Consider the following 21,006-nt stretch of genomic DNA (forward strand, 5'->3'; position numbering starts at 1 on the left):
TCAAACTTTAGCAATCCATGAAGTAAGCAAACGTGTTCACAACTTAGTTCAAATATAAGCCGTCACTATTTCCCCCCGTTCACATCAGCCTCTCTCGTAGTTTAATCTCAATCCGTTTCATTGTTTTTTTTTATATATATATTAGTACTACCAAAAAAAAAAAAAGGATCAAATATGTGATTGAGATCAAATATAGAAGGAAAACGAATATTAAAAGGACAACGAATCTCAATTCAATTCAGCCCATCTTGATTGGTATAATATACTAGCTATTACAATTACAAACACCTTCATAATGAAATAAGAAAGTTTCGATGATGCATGTAACCCGATCGAGCAAATACAAGTCGTGAGCAAGTTTCCATGTCTGATGGATCCTCTTCATCTTTTATATATAAAAAAAAGGTTTGTTGAAAATTGATCATGAGACTATACCATATAATATAACTCTATATTATTAGATAGTCTTTTAAATATGAATTATAATTTGTCTTGCACCAAAAATAAATGAATTATCATTTGTCAATACATTATCTTAATGTCATGCTGATGTGTTGCTACAAAAAATAATTGTTAAGAAACCTTATTTTCATGTTGTGTCACCTAAGTTATTATTATGACATAACATAGGGGTCGGGGATGGTCGTTGATCTATTTTTTTTTTTAAGGTTCCATTGGGTGACACGGTGTCGTAGTGGCGAACATTGACACGGTGTCGTATTGAGGGACGTGGCAAATATTAATTGGTCTTTGTGACGCAAAACGGGAATTGCGCTAAATAATCAATCCTTTCTCAGGCAAGAGAACGAGTTTTGGAGTCAAAATCCAGAGCGCGGGTAAACGAAACGAGCCAACAAATCCGTCACCACCATGGCAGCTCGTAAGAGAGCTTCTTCTATGTCGATTTCCAACAAACCGGATCCGGCGGAACCCAACTCAGCGCCACCGGTTCAGAAGATGACCCGAAAGACCGTCGGTGAGGAGTTCCGTCTCGCGCCGCCGAAATTGGGAGTGATCTTTGTGATCTCTACTCTTCTCTGCTCTCTATATCTATACCTTCTCTGTTTTCACTACAAGGTCGACTACGAGCTCAAGCGCTCGATCCTAATTAACGCGGGGCTTAGCTTTGTTGGGTTCTTCGTCACGCTCAAAATGATTCCTGTGGCTGCGAGATACGTTCTGAGGCGTAACATGTTTGGGTTTGATATCAACAAGAGAGGCACGCCTCAAGGAGATATTAAAGTGTGGGTTTTTATTTATTTTATCTACCTATCTACTTGAATCCACTAGTATCCTCTCCTTTGTTCGTTTGATCAGCTTTAACTAAATGGCTATGTCATGGCAGGCCTGAATCATTGGGTATTGTTGTGGGAATTGTCTTCTTGATCGTGGCTATAATATTTCAGTATTTCAATTTTACTGAAGATTCAAATGTAAGTGTTTGCTGTTATTATTATGGTGTGATTCTCATTATCGATGTTTCTTAATCTGGCTAATGACTCTGTGTAGTGGCTTGTGGAGTATAATGCAGCACTAGCATCTATTTGCTTCATGATCTTGCTTGGATTTGTAGATGATGTCCTTGATGTCCCCTGGAGAGTGTTAGTTCAATTTCCTTTCTTTTTTCGTTTGGTAAAAATTCACATGCGTCCTTTTTGGTTTACATTGTTTTCTCTCTTGTCAATTTAAACGATAGGAAACTTGTTCTGCCAACTTTTGCTACTCTTCCACTGCTGATGGCTTATGCTGGGCATACAACTATTGTTATACCCAAACCTCTAGTTGCTTATATTGGCTCGGAAGTGCTTGATCTAGGTAATGATCAAGTTACACTCATTTTATTCTACTGGTTGACTTCCGTAGTTATATTTTTGGAGGATTATGATTAGCTAAATAGATGTTTTAACGTGGCAGGACGGATATATAAGTTATACATGGGGTTACTTGCCGTCTTTTGTACAAACTCTATTAACATTCACGCTGGTCTGAATGGCCTTGAAATCGGTCAGACCGTTGTTATTGCTGCTGCTGTAAGTCCTATAGTCATAAATATTGTCTCTGAATTCCTCTCTCCCTGTTTCTTTTTGGGTTTTAAGAATATGATACATCCCTGTCTTTTCTGTAGATCCTGATACACAATGTCATGCAAATTGGATCATCCACTGATCCTGAGTATCACCAAGCTCATACCTTCTCGATATTTCTTACTCAACCACTGATGGCCACATCCTTGGCAATGCTTGCTTACAATTGGTAAAACCCCTCACAACTAAACTTGTTTGTATAGTATTTTAGTGGAAGTGATTTTTTTCCTGACCAGTTCCCGCAATCTTCTCCTGTTAGGTATCCTTCTTCAGTGTTTGTAGGAGACACTTACACAGTCTTCGCAGGAATGACTATGGCAGTTGTTGGCATACTTGGTCACTTCAGGTATACTTCCCAACCCACTTATCTTCTCTCAGGCTTAGGAACTTCACTATTACATGGAAACTACCAACTCTCAGATTCATCATTTGCATCATGTATTCCAGCTAGTGCATGAACATGCAACTGATTCCCTGCCATCTTTCTTTCCTGAAACTTGCTTTTGCAGTGAAACCCTCCTCATCTTCTTTCTTCCTCAAGTTCTGAACTTTCTATTGTCGCTTCCTCAGGTTTATATCTACTTTTACTCCTGTGGCATACTTAACTCATGTTCAACCATCTAACATACTATGTAATAACTCTTCAGCTTGCTGGCATTGTGAAATGTCCGCGCCATCGTCTCCCGAGGTAACCATCTTTGTGTTCTACCTTTTGTAGATTAAAGAACAGACACATCACTCTTTTTTTTTCTTTTGAAAATATCTAGGTATGATAGTGCCAGCGGATTACTTACAGGCACAAAAGATGGGACACTCGTCAACGTGTACTTGAGGTTGTTTGGTCCTAAATCAGAAAAGTCTCTTTGTATCCATCTTCTCGTCTTCCAGGTAGTTCTCAGATAGATGTATATTACCATACATATATAATGAACTAATTGCTATTTGATTGTTTCTATTGCAGGCTTTAGCGTGCACCTTCTGTTTCATACTTCGACACTTTCTTGCCGGTTGGTACAAGTAAATCTGCAACCTGAAGAATCTTTAGATCCTCTGTTCTTCAGACAAGTTACAAACACAGAGCATTACTTTGGTTCCTTGTACAATCTAATGACTAATATAGCGACGAAATTTTGTTAAAATCTCATGTATATCTTTTGTTAAAACGCAATGGCAAAGTTTCAAAGACAACCTGATATTGTATAGCTCCCGACAAGATATCAATACTGATATGATGAATCTCTCTAAAAGGCTAATCGCTGAACCTGGAGTACAATTTGTTTTGTCCCGGCACAAATATGAAAAGCGAAACTAAAGATCTACGTCCATTGTTTCTTTCCCTTGTTTCTTTCCCTTCGTCTTCATCTTCACCATTTTCACTGCTTGTCCAAAGCTTGATGGTGCGGTCATGTGATACAGTTGCAATACATGAGCTATCTGCAGCGATATCGGCCAGGAAGTAGCCTTCTTGTGGTTCATATTTCACTTGAGACACGAGGTTAGCATGAGCTGGGATGCTGTACAATGACTTCCTCATTCTTAGATCCCAAATACGGCATTGATTATCCTCACCACCAGATGCCAAGTGATAGCCATTAGGAGAGAAATTCACTGAGAGAACCTGGAGAAGCATAAAAAGCAGCTGAGATTTAGACATTTGGATAATGGTTAGTAAATAAGAGAACAAAAATATAATCTTACAGGTCTGATGTGTCCTTGGAAGACAAGAATACTCCTACCAGTGCGGAGATCCCTAACCCGAGCGAGTGAATCAAGCCCACAAGAAGCTCCATCTTGTTGAAATGCAATTCCATATGTGACGTTTTTGCAAAGTCAGCTCTACTGACTTATAAAACAGGTCGGTTTATATTGGGCCTTAAAATAATGGGCCGTATTGATTCAAGTATCATGTTTTTTTGGTTGTCTACTGACTCATGCCTTTTAATAGTGTAGCAAATATTTTACTCTCTTTGATTTTGTTATCTCTAGCTTGTTGGTTGTGTTCATGTTTGACAAGGCAATACATCGTAGGTCCTTTAGCTATATTAGTAGGTTTTATAATATCATAATCCATATAAAGTTTATGTATTCTAGTCGCTTGTTCATTGTTATATACTTGTCTTTTTTGGTTATACATGTGGTATTTTTTTTTTGTCTTTGACTTAACCTTTCTATTACCTTAAATGAAGATTAAGGGTCGTAAACGTTTATCGTCATACCAATACAAAAAAAATAAGGGGAATGGGTTTGGTTATACTAGTAAAATACTATTAGAGTAGCATGTTACGATAAAACTATTATATAGCTTGATCTTTTTGCATTGAATGTTTCACAGTTTTAGTTTGTTATTTTCGAATATTCTTATATGATTCTCTTACAAAAAGCATGATTTGATCAAGCAACTGGTAGCCTTTCTATCATGTTTCAATAGGAGTATAGCTAATTCGGGCAATATTCCAACATAAATCTGAAACGTGACATGCAAAAAAAGTTACGAATAGAAATGGTGACCCTTACTGTTTTACTATCAGTCACACACACACATATATATATATATATGTATATATATTGATTTTTCTTTCCAACAGTGATGGTTTCTTTTCTAATATGTCTCAAAAGTTGGCCAACCCCACAAACTTTTTCTCAGACAGTGTAGTTAGTTTTATTTTGGTGAGTGGTATCAATCTATCAGTCAAATGAGTCAGTCTGAGATTCAAGATATTGATCCTACCATATCATATTAGTAACCACGTGGCGCAAGCCAAGGCATGGGTTTGAGGAGGGGTCCCTTTACTGCATAGGGCTCGTGACATTGCTCTCCAAGAAAAAAGTGGTTCCACTTTGTTGAGACTTTCAAGCACAGCCTCACTCTTCTTCTTCTTCTTCTTCTTCTACTACTTCTGGTTCCTAAAATGTTTGTCTGCTCGATTTCTAAGTCATTTAAATGTCTTTTCGTGTTGTCTCTCAAGTCCTTTTCTTCCCCGTGTTTGTTACTTACTTTCTATCTAGTGCAGTGGGTGAGGAAATGGCTCCACTTACCACGTGAAGATAGCTTGAAGATAACCCGCCCTTTTTTTTTCTTATATATGTTTTATAACCCTCTATACACAATAACTCACTTGTCACTATCGTTTGAAATATTTGGGACTTAATTATGCTTAATCATTCCTTGTTTTGAATGTCTTACCTTAATTCTAAGATCATGTATATTTCCAAGATTTACTAGCTAGTTCATTGAACTTAATTGCACAAAGGCTCTATACTTTGAATCTTGTTAGTAAAATTTGCCTTGTACATATATTATTTCATTGTTCTCTAAGAAAAGCAGTCACAGCATATCTTCTAATTATGTGTCCCTACGTCTTCAGAATTTGTTCTACGAGGTACTTATTATTCCATTTTTTTTATTCCTTATTTTTTTTACTGTTATCGTTTGTGCCCACTAACACACAAGTTTAGCTTTAACCTACTCGTTCACATATGATATGATCATTGTTTTTATTATTATTTTCTTAGTCTAATCTAATAGTTTCTCGACCTTAATTATCGACAAAACTTGTTATATGGGGTGTAACATTATGTCTCTGAAATGATTATGTTACAAACTTTATGCAATTGCTTATTATCTACATATTTGGTTATTTCTCCATATATTATTTAATAGGGGTCCGGAGACGACTGATTTGTCACAAGCTGATTGAGTCTCTAATTAAGACATTTTAAAACAGTTCATGAGTTGTTGTAGAAGACTCTCTGATGGTGTTATACTATGTAGAGATGTAGCTTTCTTGTGATGTAAGAGTACTCTCTCAAATCTTGAAGTTGCGCATGCAGAAGATGGTCACTGTCATTAATCTAAGGGATCACTTGGCCCTGGCCTTCGTTTCGTTTCAAACCTTTTTCCCCCTTTGCAACCAAAATTCAAACTTGTGAAAGGGATAGTGTCTGCCACATGTTATTTAGAGAAAACTCAATTGTTATAATTTTCATATACCCTTTCATGACTATTTGGAGCACAATTGTTAGAGAATACCATACTGTTAGTATTCTCTTGACAATGAAATTTAAAGAAAATAGCAAAGAGGTGACCTAAATACTTTTTTGACGACTCTTTTATTTGTCACATAAGTCGTATAGTTTTTTTCTTTAACATGCTATCTTCACCAGGGGGTAATTTTTTGTTTCAACTCCTCGATAACAATTGGCACCAAAATTTCATTTACTTAAATTTTAATATTCATCAGTGTGTTTGTGAAGTAATTTAATCTTATTATTAATAATAATCGAATTTTTCAGTAAATTTGAAACGTATTATGTCAATTATCTGGTAAACTGGAAGAATATGGGTGTATCTATTTGATTTGACTAGCTAGTAATATTAAACCAATAGATTACAACCATTTGGCTATGAAATATGAATGACATTGTAACTTTAAGATATACCATTATAACTTTGCAAATATATACTTTTGTTAAAATTGTTTATATTTGTTTTCCTCACAAGTCACACCACAATGAAATTCATGATGGAGCCCGTTGGATTTGTAATCCCGACCACATAATATGATTTAGGAAGAGATTATGCCAACATATTGCTGAGATTTTATCTCTTCCAATCCAAATACATTTCCCCCAAGGGAAAAAAGAAAATCATATAGTAAAATGAAGAATGGAGTTTGTTTGTCTCATCATACTTTTTGACAACAACAAGCTTATTTTTTTTAGCTCTCATTCCATGTTTAGAAAAAGAAATAATAAAACATATAAGGAACACTATGCTAGCCACAACTTATAGTTTTTTTTTTAATAATCTATAGGAACTTATATAATATACGTATTGTAGTAGTTTCTGAACATATATAGCTTGTATCTTGTAATATGTCACAAACTGCTCAATCACTACTTTTATTCACGTTTAAATATATCTTGTACGTAAATGTTAGAATCGATCGTGGATTGTTGCACTTCTACTCTATAGATGAACGGACCATGCATAACAAGTTTCTATAGATGAACGTACCATGACAAGTTCAAAACCATGTATGCATGTGTGGATACAAGCTAAAAAATCTGGATTTGATCTAATGGATTTATAGCTATAACCATTAATAAAGGAGATATTCCTCTACAAGACACAAGAAAAGAAATGGGGTTAGATAAAATATATAATATGGTGCATTGCACTAAAACCACATAAAAAATATGATTAGAATATAAAAAAGCTTTATTTTGTTCACACAGTTGGTCTTCTTTTGGTTTCTTGATACTCCAACAAAAACGATCAAATGCTATAGTTTTTGCTTGAATATATTATTAAGAAAAGGACAAGTGCTGTGTATTATATAATGAATGATCGATTAGATATTCGAAAACAAATCTTAATGAATGGTTCTCGCGCTCAGAAAAAGGTTATGTGCAGTATATTTGATTACTCCTATGGGGCTATGGTTCTACAGTGATTATAGCATAAAAAGGAAAACGAATCATACCTCTATATATAATTATATTTAACGTTTAAATAAAACACCTACTCTTAACTCATGTACAAATTGTGGATTAGTGACAAGTTTTGGCTCACTGAGACTATGTTTATCGAAAAAACTTGTGACTAGACTAGTGGTAAGGTTTGGCTAATGAGACTCATTCCTTAAGGAAATATATTTGACATTTAAATCAGATTATAAGATTGCTTTATATCATCAATGAGCTGTGGCCAAAACTAGCTTGGATGTTACTATACAAACTTGAAAATGATAAAGTGGAGAAGATATATATAGTGAATGTTATGAGCATTTCGAGCTATATATTCTAACATGCTAAAACACATTCATTAATAGACAAACTAATTTGTTTTCTTCCCATAAATAGACACGTAATTTGTCTTCTTACCCTAAATAGTAAATAGACGAACTTTATATACAAGTAAAAAAGCATATGTTGAAGATTTGCTTGGAGGATTTCTTTGCATTAATTAACCAAATGAAATCAGAAATAAAATACTATATTTGTTTGGTGATAATGGGAACTCTTATTAGGGTCTACATCAAAAGTTATATTTTTTTCTTGACACGGGTGTACAACAACACACAAGCTATATATATAGGCGAATTGGTAAGTAGGCTCAAGACCTAAAAATAAAAGTTTTGAGATGAAAATTGCAAAGAAGAAGAAGAAGACATATAGTTTTCTGAAACGAAAGAAAGATAATAACTCATCACTGCAGAAAAAGGTGGTATCTCTCTATAATAATTGAAGACAATTGTAACCTAATGTCAACGAACTAGCCAATGAGCCCAAACTCCACCTCGACTCCATTCTATCTTGGGACCATTTCTCTCTCTCTCTCTTTTCTAATATCAATAACTTGAAAAATTGAGACTTCTACAACTTTTTTTAACACTATGGTGAATTGGTGGTAATGGATCCTCCTAGGCGTTACTTGGGAATCTCGACTTCAAAATGCGGCTTAAGAAAAAGTAGGAAATTCAGATACATGTATCAAATAGAGAGTAATGATTACATTAATACGTTTGTGGATTCGTAACCTTATTGTTTTTTTTTTTTTTTTGCGGCAATGGTGGTGGTGGTTTAATATTCATATTGTGCTCATCATGATGCCACTTAAACAGTCTTAATGCTCAACTATCTTCTTATTTGCAATCTTCACGGCGATTTACCTGTGAAATTAGAAATAAAATTAAAGAAACTTTTAAGTGGAAAATGACACTACAATGAGACCTGCAAAAACTCGACAAGTTTGCATTAAACAACTTAAAAAGAAATAACCCACAGAACAATACACTTTTAAAGAAAAAAAAACCCCAACAACTTTGTGTCACTAAATCTATAGAATGTCAATAATGTTGCTGTACGGAAAGGGATTCACTTGGGGTCTACAGAGATTCATGGTGTTCTTTGATGATGCACTGATTCTCTATAACAAGAAATAGGAGAGATACACCATTCATCTTATCCCGAAGTACTCGATTTTTTTTATGATATACTGATCGGTATAAGTATAGCAGGAAGAGAAGAGAAGGAATTGTTTGTGCCACTAGACTAAAATGCTCTGTTAGTTACAGGGGTAGAGATAAAGTTTCTTCTGTGTATTTGTCCACTACAGCGACCAAAGGTATTGTGAGCTACGATTACAATAACAAAGGTGAATAAGCCAATGCCCCCAATAATTGGGACAATGTAATCATGATAATATAAAAATAATAGTAAAGCAAACAGAAAATAGAATGTAACAATGAGCAATGAACATTGAAAGGAGGTGCTTCTTTTATTCATGGAGAAAAGGAGTAATAATGTTGAGACCACTGGTTTTCATTGCACAACAAAGTCACATAAGACAGATACACGACGAAGGGTAGTTATTCACTGCAAATCTATTGACATAATTGGTCACTGTAAACTTTTTGCTTCATAGACTCCTGTGTGACTCATTATATCCTAAGATCTATCTGTTGGATGCCACTTACTGTATTACTAATATAAAGAAAGTAAAGTAGAAGAAATCATTTAACATCTCACTCGTAAATTTCAACACTCCTATTCAAATGACAAGAATCAATACCTTTTTCCATTTTCAATGCCTCCTTTGTTCAAACTGTCACTCCTCATTGCCATCTTCTTCAGCATTTGCTTCCATTTTTCCCGACTATGTAAGCAAGGCCCCTACATCTTTCAAGCTCACAACAAATAGAACATGATGTAACTGGAAGAAACAACACACATACACACAAAGTTAACACTATACATACATTATATGTGACTATCTCTATGTTTATTTATTGCAAGTAGCACAAAGTGGTGTTGATTTTTCCTTTTTTTTATTAAAATTCTGAGCAAAGAACACATATCAACTCCAACTAAGACCTAATTACTCGTGAAATAAATATCATGACAAGGCCTTACTTGGTCTTTCAGGACCACCAATAAGTACATATACCATACAATCTTTTCTCTTCCCTGTTCAGTATGTCATGCTGACAGTTAAGACTTTTGTAATGAGATAACACAAAGCACTTAAAAATGCAGCTATGGTGCTTTTTTTGTTTCTTAAGCAATTTATGGCAAGCGAGGATACACATGAACAGTACCACGGAGACAACGCGATCAGAATTTTTTTTTTTCTTGAGAATATGAAAGAGGAAGCTTGGTTGCAACATGTGTTTAGGACAGCTCTGTATCCATCCTGCAAGGAAGAGTAGCCAATGTTGATGTTTGGTCCTAATGGGTAATTTACTTCCAAGCTTTATAGTCAAATTTAAAATACTGCATGAACTGACAGGATCAAATGATGCAAAATGGTCCCAATAAGCATGATCCAATGAGGTTACCAGACTGGGTGTAGAGGATGGTGGGCAAGGTTGTCTTCTCTAAAACTGAGCTCAAGTACAATGAGACCCAAGTAGGGGCCCTAGCGTACATGCTCTGACAGTAAGCGTAGCCAAGACACAAACTTCTAACAAGAAGAAAAAACTGTGCAGTAAAACAAGAATTTTTACCTTTTTATGCAGGAAATCTAGGCAGGGAATGTATGTACCCGAGATGTGAATTATAAACCTACCATTAAAAAGATGAGAATTAGAAGTTAGAAATACTTTCTTTCTAGTAACTTTCACACTATATAATATGAAAAAAATGAAATAAAATGCCACAAAGATATCTTAATTTACAGCAAGAGACAAAAAAGTAATGGCAATCCAGCTATATAGTGAACACAAAGTATATGACTGTACCGCCCAAACCTTTCCTTTAAATTCCCCTTTCTACCTCTTTTTTTCTTTTCCTGAGAGTACTCTAAACTTCAAGTTTACCTCTACTATTCTCATATCATTCTGCCTCTTTTTGCAATTTCCCTCAAGAAAAGTAGAAATGGGACTGACCTCATCCTTACAGTTCCGTAGACGAAACAACAAGACTTTCCTCAGGATTTTCATGTTCTTGGTTCTAAGCTGTATACCAGGTAGAACCAATCTTTGTTCCAATCATTCTGTTAGTAACCCAAAAGATTTACCTCCTTCAAATCCTTCAGATATTCGTTCTTCATTAGTTTCACTAGATTTGGAGGGCTATATAAGTTTTGATGATGTCCACAATGCGGCCAAGGACTTTGGAAACAGATACCAGTTACCACCTTTGGCAATTCTACATCCGAGGTCTGTTTCTGATATTTCATCAATGATGAAGCATATAGTACATCTGGGCTCCACCTCAAATGTTACAGTAGCAGCCAGAGGCCATGGTCACTCGCTTCAAGGACAAGCTCTGGCTCATCAAGGTGTTGTCATCAAAATGGAGTCACTTCGAAGTCCAGATATCAGAATTTACGAGGGGAAGCAACCGTATGTTGATGTCTCAGGTGGAGAATTATGGATCAACATTCTACGCGAGACTCTAAAATACGGTCTTTCACCAAAGTCCTGGACAGACTACCTTCATTTGACTGTTGGAGGTACTCTATCTAACGCTGGAATCAGTGGTCAAGCGTTCAAGCATGGACCCCAAATCAACAACGTGTATCAGCTAGAGATAGTCACAGGTATGTCGTTCATGCTATAGCTCTATGTTAGTCATTAAAAGTATGCTCCTGTAAAGAATATGCATCTCTGCAGAAGCAAAACACTGAAGACTTAACTAGTTTTTGACTCTAAACAAGTGTGCATAGGCACAAATGTGAAACATGCACGCACACTTGAAACTTGTAGCAAGAAAAAGTTATATAAACAATATATTTCCAATATTGAATCAGGGAAAGGAGAAGTCGTAACCTGTTCTGAGAAGCGGAATTCTGAACTTTTCTACAGTGTTCTTGGCGGGCTTGGACAGTTTGGCATAATCACTCGGGCACGGATTTTTCTTGAACCAGCACCGCATATGGTAAGGTTCTATCTTGAGCATAGCTGCTGGAATATGTAACTACTCAAACTATATACGCCAAGATTCTAAGCACCAGTTTCCTGATATCGCAAAATGAATTGTAATAGGTTAAATGGATCAGGGTACTTTACTCTGACTTCTCTGCATTTTCAAGGGACCAAGAACATCTGATTTCGAAGGAGAAAACTTTTGATTACGTTGAAGGATTTGTGATAATCAATAGAACAGACCTCCTCAATAACTGGAGATCCTCATTCAGTCCCAACGATTCCACACAGGCTAGCAAATTCAAGTCAGATGGGAAAACTCTGTATTGCCTAGAAGTGGTCAAATATTTCAACCCAGAAGAAGCTAGCTCAATGAATCAGGTAAGATATGAAAGCAATATATAATGAAATTTAGTTTCTACAGAAAGCTCTAGATCAACCGTTGGTTGCTAACATAACGAATGGTTGCCCTGCAGGAAACTAGCAAGTTACTTTCAGAGTTGAATTACATTCGGTCCACTTTGTTTTCATCTGAAGTGCCATACATTGAGTTTCTGGATCGAGTGCATATTGCGGAGAGAAAACTGAGAGCAAAGGGTTTATGGGAGGTTCCACATCCCTGGCTGAATCTCCTGATTCCCAAAAGCAGCATATTTAGATTTGCTACAGAGGTTTTCAACAACATTATCAGAAGCAACAACAACGGACCTATCCTTATATATCCAGTCAATCAATCCAAGTAAATGAGCAAAATGCCAAAACCATATATGCTTACATTGATTCATAAACATAAAATTACTAACCATCTCCAACATGTTTTTGGTTGCAGGTGGATCAAACATACATCTTTGATAACTCCAAATGAAGATGTCTTCTATCTCGTGGCCTTTCTCCCCTCTGCAGTGCCAAATTCCTCAGGAAAAAATGATTTGGAGTACCTTTTGAAACAAAACCAAAGAGTTATGAACTTCTGCAGAGCGGCAAATCTCCATGTGAAGCAGTATTTGCCCCATTATGAAACTCAACAAGAGTGGAAATCACACTTTAGCAAAAGATGGGAAACATTTGCAGAAAGGAAACATGTCTACGACCCTCTAGCGATTCTAGCCCCAGGACAGAGAATATTCCAAAAGACAACAACAACAACACACTCATCTCCCATCCAACTCTCTAAGTCAAAGGAAACAGGGAGTCCTCAAAGGTACCACTAGAGCATCAGTACTGCCAAAACCTAGAACTGTATAAACACAAACGTAAAAGTTTCCTGTGTCCTTGTAACGGCTCAGGCTAGGCAGCAAGAGAGTGAAAATTCTTTTCTTTATTTTTTTTTTTGTTTCTTTTGGTGAACAACAAATTTTACAGTCTGAAACAGATTGGAACATCTTATAGGATCAATCCTACGCAGTATCATTACATTGGAGTCATTATAGCAGGAAATAGCTGAGAACAAAAAAAAACAAAAATGGTCCAAAAACACTTAAAATCATAATCTTTTACAATAAAATATTCTCTAAGACCCTTGTCTAGTCTTAGCAAACATTTTACAATAGCTCAAAAAATCTCCAAATCAGAACTCACGAACTATGAGAGCAAAGCGAGTTACCGTGAAGAATTGACCTCGGAATCTCAATTGAGTTCACTAGCTGCGGGAGAATGCAATCCTCCATCGTTCTTCTCCAATCTCTACCAATGAACAATTAATCAATATTTGTATCAGCCAGCACCATGGTTAACCCAATTTCTCACGAAGGTTGCTGAAAATTTGGCGCCTTTCCGCCATGAATAGTCCCGAGGAGCATAGAAGAAGCTTTTGTGTGTCTCTCGTCAAATGTGATTTCAAAATTTCGCTTCGTTTGGTACACGAGTGAAGTAATGATACACACGTGTGTGCATTTTTTATAAGTATTATTTAATTTTTTTTTTTTGTCAAACGCAATGTCCCCTTCTGCATCAATATTTCAGATGCGAGCTTCTCCCTCCCACAAAGCATTCAGACTTCTTTCATTGTTAAATCACAAGGCCCGGAAGTTCCAGAGTACTTCTCACGTTCAAACTGGCACTTGGCAAACTGATACAAGGCCTCAGTCTGTTTAGTCATATGTCAGATATGTTGGCACTGTGGCCAAACACACTGCAAATTTGGCATTTGCCTTGATAGCCCTTCGAGTTATTGTTGCGACCGTCGTTTCTCTGCCCTTGGTATGTCTGCTTCTGTTGCGTGTTGTTGTTGGACCAGGTTTGACGGTACTGCTGTTTATTTGATGAATTTTGTGGTCGGCTGTTGGCAAGGTTCGCAGTGACTGGGATTTCAGCAGGTGGAGTTGATGTAGCGAGCAGTTTTGCCTCTTTGTTGAGCAGCTTCTCATGAAGTTCTGTGAGAGATGGGGCAGTGTCACGGCCTTCAATTTGATCCACTATGTTTTTGTAGTCTTCTGGGAGTCCTCGCAAGACGTGTTCAATCTGCTCATCGTGCTCAAGTGGTTTACCAAGTAGTGTCAGTTGATCAAACTTGGTTGAGATCGTCTGGAAATACTGGTCTATGCTCTTGGTACCTTTGACGCAGTGCTCGATTTGGGTTTTGATCTGTTGCACATGTCCACGACTTGGTTTGGCGTACGTGTCGGCGAGGGTGCGCCAGACGTCATTCGCCGTTTTTGCTTTGGAGAGCGTTGCTTGAATGGTGAGAGAGACGACACCAAGGAGACCACTGTAAATGAGCTTGTCTTGGCGCTTCCATATCACGAACTCGGGATTGGTTGTGGTGACGCCATTGGCGGTGACTGTGGGAGGAGGAGAGGGCTTGGATCCGTCGAGGTGGCCGGCGAGATCGTAGCCGTCAAGGAGAGCGTGGACTTGCAGGCTCCACATCATGTAGTTGTCCATGGTGAGCTTTGTTACACTCGACATGTTGACATGTAGGATGGTTTGCTGGTTGATAGCAATAGCTTCTGGTTGAGTAGCCATGAAAGCGAAAAGGAAGAAGGAGAAGAGGAAGAGAGGAAACAGAAGATGGAAGAGAGAAGAAGAGAGTAGAGTGGCGGCTAGAGAAAAATTTTAGGGTATCGATGGCTGTGATACCATGTAGAGAATGTATTTTCTATATTCCTCATGAGAGAGTACATTCACAAATATATACAAAGGGATGGAAGGCTCCTAGGTTAAGTAATTACATTATGTTCCATAAGAAGAGATATATCATATCAAGACACTTAATAGGTTTCCTTGTATTGTCCTTTACAGGCTCAATACACTCTTGAACCTCAATTTCGCATTGGAAACTACAATTATATAAAAGCCTAAACCCGAGGGGTCAAACCATAGTTCTCTTTGATTTGCATCACAGTTGCAATGCCTTTCTCTGTCTCTCCCTCAAAGTTTCAAAGACGACAACGGAGATATATGGCAGTTTGGAATGGAATATTTTATTTTCATACATTTACCAAATATTCCTGTACCATTTGATTCTCCCCCAAACATTTATAGCAAAACAAAACGATCAGTCATGCCGACAGTACTTCATCTGAATCTGCATGTAGTCCAAAATCTCTTAGCCTAAGCTTGGTAAATGAAACACTAATCTTTGTGTCTAAAAGGTTCCTGTCTTATACATTTATGTTCTTCTGTCTTGTTGAATGAGGTATGAAGCAAACATGGATTTATTATTATAATATTATTGTAGACAAAAGAGCACACAGAGCAGTTACTGAACACAACGACATTACAAGTCTATTTGCTTTATTGATACTAATACTTGGACAAAGCCAAAGCTGGTTGCCAAGTAGCTGAAGTGAGCTATAACTTAAGGGCTTGAGCATGGTGACTGATGTGGTCTTCGATGAAGGTGGCAATGAAGTAGAAGGAGTGGTCGTATCCTGGATGGAAACGCAGTAAGAGCGGCGCTTTCACTTTCTTGCATGCCTCCTCAAAATTTGTGGCCAATAACTGATCAGGGTAGAACTTGTCGCTTTCACCCTGCAGCATTGAGCCAAAGATGGTTCAGGCTCCACGAAAAGTAAGACAGAATGACAGATAGCCAGCAAAAGCATAAAGTTTATGGATCTTTACCTGATCGATAAGAATTGTGGCAGACAGATTGTGGAACTTAGAAATAAGACAGGTGGCATCGTATTCCTGAAATTTCCAAAAGGAACTATGCATCAGACTTGGGAATCGGATATAGTGTGCCGGCTGTATGCATACTGGATTCTATCTAGGTTGGTTTTACCTCCCAAGCAGCCTTGTTGTCACCTAGATAATTAGTGAATGCCTTCTGTCCCCATGGACAATTTATGGGATTGGCAATTGGTGCAAACGCAGACACAGACTGTACATGTCACAGACCAAGTAATTTAAGTAAGAGAATGATACTAGAGAAACAAGTATTTGGTTGAAGCACATTTATCCACCCTCATGAATGATATTTATCTTTTGATATAAGATTCCAAGTCTTAAGGAATGTACTCAAAAATATTTGGAAGTAAAAAATACCTTGTACTTATCAAGGTTCTTCAGGTATATAGTAAGAGCTCCATGTCCACCCATGGAGTGTCCAAATATAGATGCATTTGTAGTGTCAAGCTGAGAAAAGTTTTCACTCAGGATTTTTGGCAACTCTTTGACAATATAGTCATACATACGCCAGTTCTTCCACTTTTCCTGAGTGGCATTGAGGTAGAATCCAGCTCCTAAGTAGAAATCAAACAGGAAAGAAAGAAAAGTTTATCATCCTTCATTGTAAGAATGACCTGAGTACATATTAAGACCAAACCAAGAAATCTGAAGCCACAACTTTAATTTGATCAGAAAAAGAAGTGCTGTAATGCAAAGCATGTAACGTTGCATACCTACACCAAAGTCATAACTGTCTGCTTCTCCTTCAACATTTAGTCCTCCTACAATATCAAAAGCAAAGCAGAGTATTGAAAAAACCCAGGGAAGATGATAAATCAGAGTATAAACATGGCAAATCAAAGAAAAGAAAAAACGGTTGGCTCACTTGGGGAAGTATCTGGAGCAACAAGAGCAATGGCGTGAGTAGAAGCAGCACGTTGAGCCCCAGATTTGATAATGAAGTTCTCGTCCGTGCAGGTGAGGCCAGAAAGCCAGTAAAGCACCTGTCAAGTGTCAACCAACAAAAAAGGAGAATCATTTATCTAAAAGGCCAATCAATGGTTCTGCTGAAGTAGCATGCTTTTTGCATCCCAACATAAATCAAGGCAATAAAGAATCCAAAAAAACAATCATGCAAAACTAAAGTTTTCTTCTTTACAACAATACGGAAGAAACCCACAGATAACAGTAGCTGAGAAAAGTCACAAAAGAGCCCTTATTTACTGTAGAAACAAATCAAATCTCTACATAGGAACATGAATCGAGAAACCTACAACAAGAAATCTAGGATCAAAGTAGTGAACAAGAAGGGAGATGATAACATACAGGAGATTTATGGGAAGATGAGGCAGAAGGAGGGAAGTAGATGGTAAAGGTCATAGAACATCCTAGTGTCTCACTGTAGTGTTTGTATCTTTTGTTGTAGCCATCAAACATCTTCGTGCTATCGATCTCGCTTAGTCCACGCTCCATTCTCTCTCTATCTTGCTCACTCTCTCTCTCTCTCTAAAAGTAAAGTGTAAAAAGTTCAGAAGGAAGAACAGAAGCAGCGGAGAGAAACGATCGAAGAAGAGAGGTCTATCGGTTTCTACAGTATACTAGAGCCCATATATATCTTAAAACATTTTGGCCCAAATACTGGATCTGGAAAGGCCCATTAGATCAATTAAGTCTAAGGAGGAGGTAATAGTCAAGACTAAGAGCCTCTTTCTCAGGCAGAGTGTTAATTTCATTCAAACAAAAGATGTACAGTAGTGGGAAATCAATTTCATTATAAAGTGTATATACATTACATAGGCCGCATAACACATGGACTTTCTTAGGCGGCCCTATCATATGTATAAATATTTATTTGTTTTTCGGTGTATAATAAATGCCAATATAAGCCATAAATGTTGTTCAGATTGAGAATTCACAAATCACAATCCAAAAAATAAAATAAAAAAAATAGATAGAGAAAACGAAGAAGACTGATACCAAAAGAGATGGAGTTATATTTATTTTTCTTGTGCCATTAAATGAGTGTATACGAAGTTAGGCACCTTCCCTTAAATATACAGAGCCAAAACCAAAATTAATGTTAGAAAAAAAAAAAAAAAAAAGTCTCTCCCTTTCCTCAACTGTACCAATCAGTGCATATACAAGTCCATTCCTCTCCCTTTGCACATAAGCTTTTTGCTCTTGTATTTAATTTACACACACTCATCATTTTTATATCTGCATGCAAGTTTTATTGCTTTTGATACTTCCCAAATCTTCTCATGCGTTTTTTACTTTCTTGATTTGGCAATACTCATGAGTTTATTTTGTTAGAGAGATCTTTCTTTATGGTTGCCGACACGAAAGGTTTGTTCTTGACTTGTGTTTTTTTATATCTGTTAATTGGAGAGTCTAGTTTTTGGTAGATGAACAACTCAAAGACGGAGCTAACAAAGTTCTTTTTTTTTTTGGGTAGTCCATTATTTTATTCCATAATCTTTCCACTGATTTTTCTCCACATTGTGTCTTGTTTGTTTATAGCATTACTATTTAAAGGATTTTATCTATCTCTATGCATAAATGTCTGATTTCTATGTTTTGCCCCTTTCTTACATGGCAGAAAGAAGCTACAACTCAAATCTTGTTTGGTGAGAAAAATCTGAGTTAGCGAATCAAGAAAATATTATCTTAATTCTTTTTGGAGCAAGGAGTTGGTTTTGATCGGTAACGCTCAAGTTGGTCTCCTTTTTTTTTTCTTTTCTTTTTAATCCAACTTGATTTCTTAGTTCTCTATGATCCAAACCCATATATAAATCTTTATAAGTGGACTACATAACCTCCAGCAAAATCATTTCTAGATATTTGTTCATTGCCTTTAGTTTGTTTGAATTTTTTTGGTGTGGACTGATTGAGAGAATGGTGGGAAGCATTGAGGCCAAGAGCCTGCAATCAAACGGGTCTGTTCATCATAATGGTCTTAATTTGGAAGAGAAGCTTGATGAATTTCGTCGTCTTTTGGGAAAATCAGACAAGGATCCGTTGAGGATTGTAAGTGTTGGAGCTGGTGCTTGGGGAAGTGTTTTTGCAGCACTTCTTCAAGAAAGCTATGGATGTTTCAGGGATAAGTTTCAGATCAGGATTTGGAGAAGAGCTGGGAGAGCTGTTGATAGAGCAACTGCAGAACATTTGTTTGAAGTGATCAATTCAAGGGAAGATATCTTGAGGAGACTGATAAGACGTTGCGCTTATTTGAAATATGTCGAGGCAAGGCTCGGTGATAGGACACTCTATGCGGATGAGATATTGAAAGACGGGTTTTGTCTTAACATGGTTGATACGCCGCTTTGCCCTCTTAAGGTTGTGACTAATCTGCAAGAAGCTGTGTGGGATGCTGATATTGTTGTTAATGGATTGCCTTCAACTGAAACACGCGAAGTGTTTGAAGAGATTAGTAAGTATTGGAAAGAGAGAATAACGGTGCCAATTATTATCTCTTTGTCAAAGGGTATTGAGACTTCCCTTGAACCAGTTCCACATATCATAACTCCAACAAAGATGATCCATCAAGCAAGTAAGCTTCTTCTTGATTTTGCTCTTTGTTTTTTGTAGACTGTTTTTACAATCTTGCTTAGTTTTCTGGAACCGGTTCTTGATTTTGGTGTTTGTGGTAGCTGGTGTGCCGATTGAAAATGTACTGTATCTTGGTGGACCAAACATTGCTGCCGAAATATACAACAAGGAATATGCCAATGCAAGAATATGTGGAGCTGAAAAATGGAGGAAACCACTAGCGAAGTTCTTAAGACAACCTCATTTTATTGTTTGGGACAATAGTGATCTTGTGACACATGAAGTAATGGGAGGCCTCAAGAATGTCTACGCCATTGGAGCTGGTAAGTTTCTGTGTGTACAAAAGATTTTGAGTGATTACCTCGGATTTTCACGCTTTGATCCTTCGCGTTATATTTTTCAGGTATGGTAGCAGCGCTTACTAAAGAGAGTGCTACAAGCAAGTCGGTGTATTTTGCTCATTGTACATCTGAGATGATATTTATAACTCATTTACTAGCACAAGAGCCTGAGAAACTTGCAGGACCTTTGCTAGCTGACACCTATGTGACCTTGTTAAAAGGGCGTAATGCCTGGTATGGTCAAATGCTGGCAAAAGGGGAAATAAATAGAGACATGGGTGATAGTATAAGCGGGAAGGGAATGATTCAGGTACTCAATCTGTTGGAACAAGCCAAAAGAAGTTTGAAACTTTTTGGAATCTGTTTTGCTTATGTGAATCAGGGATTTTTGTTGAATAGGGTGTTTCTGCAGTGGGAGCCTTTTACCAGTTGCTTAGTCAGTCAAGCTTAAGCATATTGCCCTTAGAAGAGAAGAAACCTATAGCCCCGGTCGAGTCATGTCCTATTTTGAAGACACTCTACAAAATACTCATCACAAGGTATATATGAAATCTGAAAGTTTTCTAATCTTCCAAAAAAGTTCAACTTTTGTCAGTCAGATGTGGTGTGCCATGATCTAGCTTTCATGAATGTCTTGGACTTTGACATTGAATCATTAGAAACTTGCTTCTTCAATTCTATAATGAATTCTTTTGTTCAATTTTGCAGAGAACAATCAACACAAGCTATTCTGCAAGCCTTAAGGGACGAAACATTGAACGATCCCAGAGACCGAATCGAGATTGCACAGAGCCATGCATTTTACAGGCCTTCCCTTCTTGGTCAGCCTTGATTACTTAATGGCTTTATAATCCAAACTTGTTGAATCTGATTGCGAAAAGATACAACATGAATTAGGTGTGCAAGCTGCAGATGCTTCACTGATACATTATAGCTTTAATGGGAAGGGTAGTTTCATATCCGTAATATCTTTAAATGTATTCATGTTTAGTTTCTGTGTCAATTCAATCCTTGTTGTATCATTGCTTTTATGATCGATGAGAGCTTTAT

The 21,006-nt window shown here is 37.0% G+C and overlaps 6 protein-coding genes and 1 long non-coding RNA gene across 17 annotated transcripts; 3 read left to right on the forward strand and 4 right to left on the reverse strand.

Annotated features, from left to right (window-relative positions):
* Positions 1-791: 791 nt before the first annotated feature.
* LOC17889487 (UDP-N-acetylglucosamine--dolichyl-phosphate N-acetylglucosaminephosphotransferase) lies at positions 792-3,272 on the forward strand. 4 transcript variants are annotated; one of them, XM_023784326.1, is made up of 11 exons: positions 792-1,244; positions 1,346-1,433; positions 1,510-1,601; positions 1,697-1,815; positions 1,915-2,030; positions 2,126-2,253; positions 2,344-2,430; positions 2,594-2,654; positions 2,732-2,772; positions 2,852-2,917; positions 3,046-3,272. In XM_023784326.1, the coding sequence occupies exons 1-11, from the start codon at positions 871-873 to the stop codon at positions 3,050-3,052; spliced, it is 1,179 nt and encodes a 392-aa protein (XP_023640094.1). In that variant the 5' UTR covers positions 792-870; the 3' UTR covers positions 3,053-3,272. The 4 variants fall into 4 exon arrangements, with proteins under 4 accessions (XP_023640094.1, XP_023640093.1, XP_023640095.1 ...); XM_023784325.1 differs by having other exon boundaries at positions 2,881-2,917; XM_023784327.1 differs by having other exon boundaries at positions 793-1,244; positions 2,881-2,972.
* A 49-nt stretch (positions 3,273-3,321) lies between these two features.
* Positions 3,322-4,107, reverse strand: LOC111831110 (U4/U6 small nuclear ribonucleoprotein PRP4-like protein). The gene is made up of 3 exons (XM_023784651.1): positions 4,014-4,107; positions 3,783-3,874; positions 3,322-3,702 (listed from the first exon to the last, which is right to left on the reverse strand). The coding sequence occupies exons 1-3, from the start codon at positions 4,105-4,107 to the stop codon at positions 3,334-3,336; spliced, it is 555 nt and encodes a 184-aa protein (XP_023640419.1). The 3' UTR covers positions 3,322-3,333.
* Positions 4,108-8,547: 4,440 nt separating this feature from the next.
* Positions 8,548-12,189, reverse strand: LOC111831218. 6 transcript variants are annotated; one of them, XM_023785120.1, is made up of 6 exons: positions 12,101-12,189; positions 11,861-11,992; positions 10,595-10,652; positions 10,002-10,281; positions 9,661-9,767; positions 8,548-8,758 (listed from the first exon to the last, which is right to left on the reverse strand). In XM_023785120.1, exon 4 carries the CDS (start codon positions 10,253-10,255, stop codon positions 10,010-10,012), a length of 246 nt encoding a protein of 81 aa, XP_023640888.1. In that variant the 5' UTR covers positions 10,256-10,281; positions 10,595-10,652; positions 11,861-11,992; positions 12,101-12,189; the 3' UTR covers positions 8,548-8,758; positions 9,661-9,767; positions 10,002-10,009. The 6 variants fall into 6 exon arrangements, with proteins under 6 accessions (XP_023640888.1, XP_023640887.1, XP_023640883.1 ...); XM_023785119.1 differs by having other exon boundaries at positions 9,661-9,801; XM_023785115.1 differs by having other exon boundaries at positions 9,661-10,281.
* LOC17887842 (cytokinin dehydrogenase 1) lies at positions 10,659-13,215 on the forward strand. The gene is made up of 5 exons (XM_006293777.2): positions 10,659-11,631; positions 11,842-11,969; positions 12,077-12,337; positions 12,433-12,695; positions 12,786-13,215. Exons 1-5 carry the CDS (start codon positions 10,785-10,787, stop codon positions 13,165-13,167), a joined length of 1,881 nt encoding a protein of 626 aa, XP_006293839.1. The 5' UTR covers positions 10,659-10,784; the 3' UTR covers positions 13,168-13,215.
* LOC111831219 lies at positions 12,235-13,821 on the reverse strand. 2 transcript variants are annotated; one of them, XR_002834447.1, is made up of 4 exons: positions 13,560-13,821; positions 12,760-12,894; positions 12,502-12,588; positions 12,235-12,286 (listed from the first exon to the last, which is right to left on the reverse strand). It is a non-coding gene; the product is annotated as an uncharacterized LOC111831219 (long non-coding RNA). The 2 variants fall into 2 exon arrangements; XR_002834446.1 differs by having other exon boundaries at positions 12,245-12,588.
* A 1,773-nt stretch (positions 13,822-15,594) lies between these two features.
* LOC17889633 (S-formylglutathione hydrolase) lies at positions 15,595-17,636 on the reverse strand. The gene is made up of 7 exons (XM_006294685.2): positions 17,393-17,636; positions 16,953-17,070; positions 16,801-16,848; positions 16,445-16,641; positions 16,182-16,280; positions 16,022-16,087; positions 15,595-15,928 (listed from the first exon to the last, which is right to left on the reverse strand). Exons 1-7 carry the CDS (start codon positions 17,537-17,539, stop codon positions 15,749-15,751), a joined length of 855 nt encoding a protein of 284 aa, XP_006294747.1. The 5' UTR covers positions 17,540-17,636; the 3' UTR covers positions 15,595-15,748.
* Positions 17,637-18,117: 481 nt separating this feature from the next.
* Positions 18,118-20,978, forward strand: LOC17890309 (glycerol-3-phosphate dehydrogenase [NAD(+)] GPDHC1, cytosolic). 2 transcript variants are annotated; one of them, XM_023783837.1, is made up of 6 exons: positions 18,118-18,517; positions 18,666-19,616; positions 19,717-19,938; positions 20,019-20,266; positions 20,356-20,495; positions 20,665-20,978. In XM_023783837.1, the coding sequence occupies exons 2-6, from the start codon at positions 18,962-18,964 to the stop codon at positions 20,786-20,788; spliced, it is 1,389 nt and encodes a 462-aa protein (XP_023639605.1). In that variant the 5' UTR covers positions 18,118-18,517; positions 18,666-18,961; the 3' UTR covers positions 20,789-20,978. The 2 variants fall into 2 exon arrangements, with proteins under 2 accessions (XP_023639605.1, XP_006294170.1); XM_006294108.2 differs by having other exon boundaries at positions 18,118-18,412.
* Positions 20,979-21,006: the final 28 nt, after the last annotated feature.

This window comes from Capsella rubella, unplaced genomic scaffold (genome assembly GCF_000375325.1).
Source record: "Capsella rubella cultivar Monte Gargano unplaced genomic scaffold, Caprub1_0 scaffold_4, whole genome shotgun sequence".
Taxonomy (NCBI): Eukaryota; Viridiplantae; Streptophyta; class Magnoliopsida; order Brassicales; family Brassicaceae; genus Capsella; species Capsella rubella.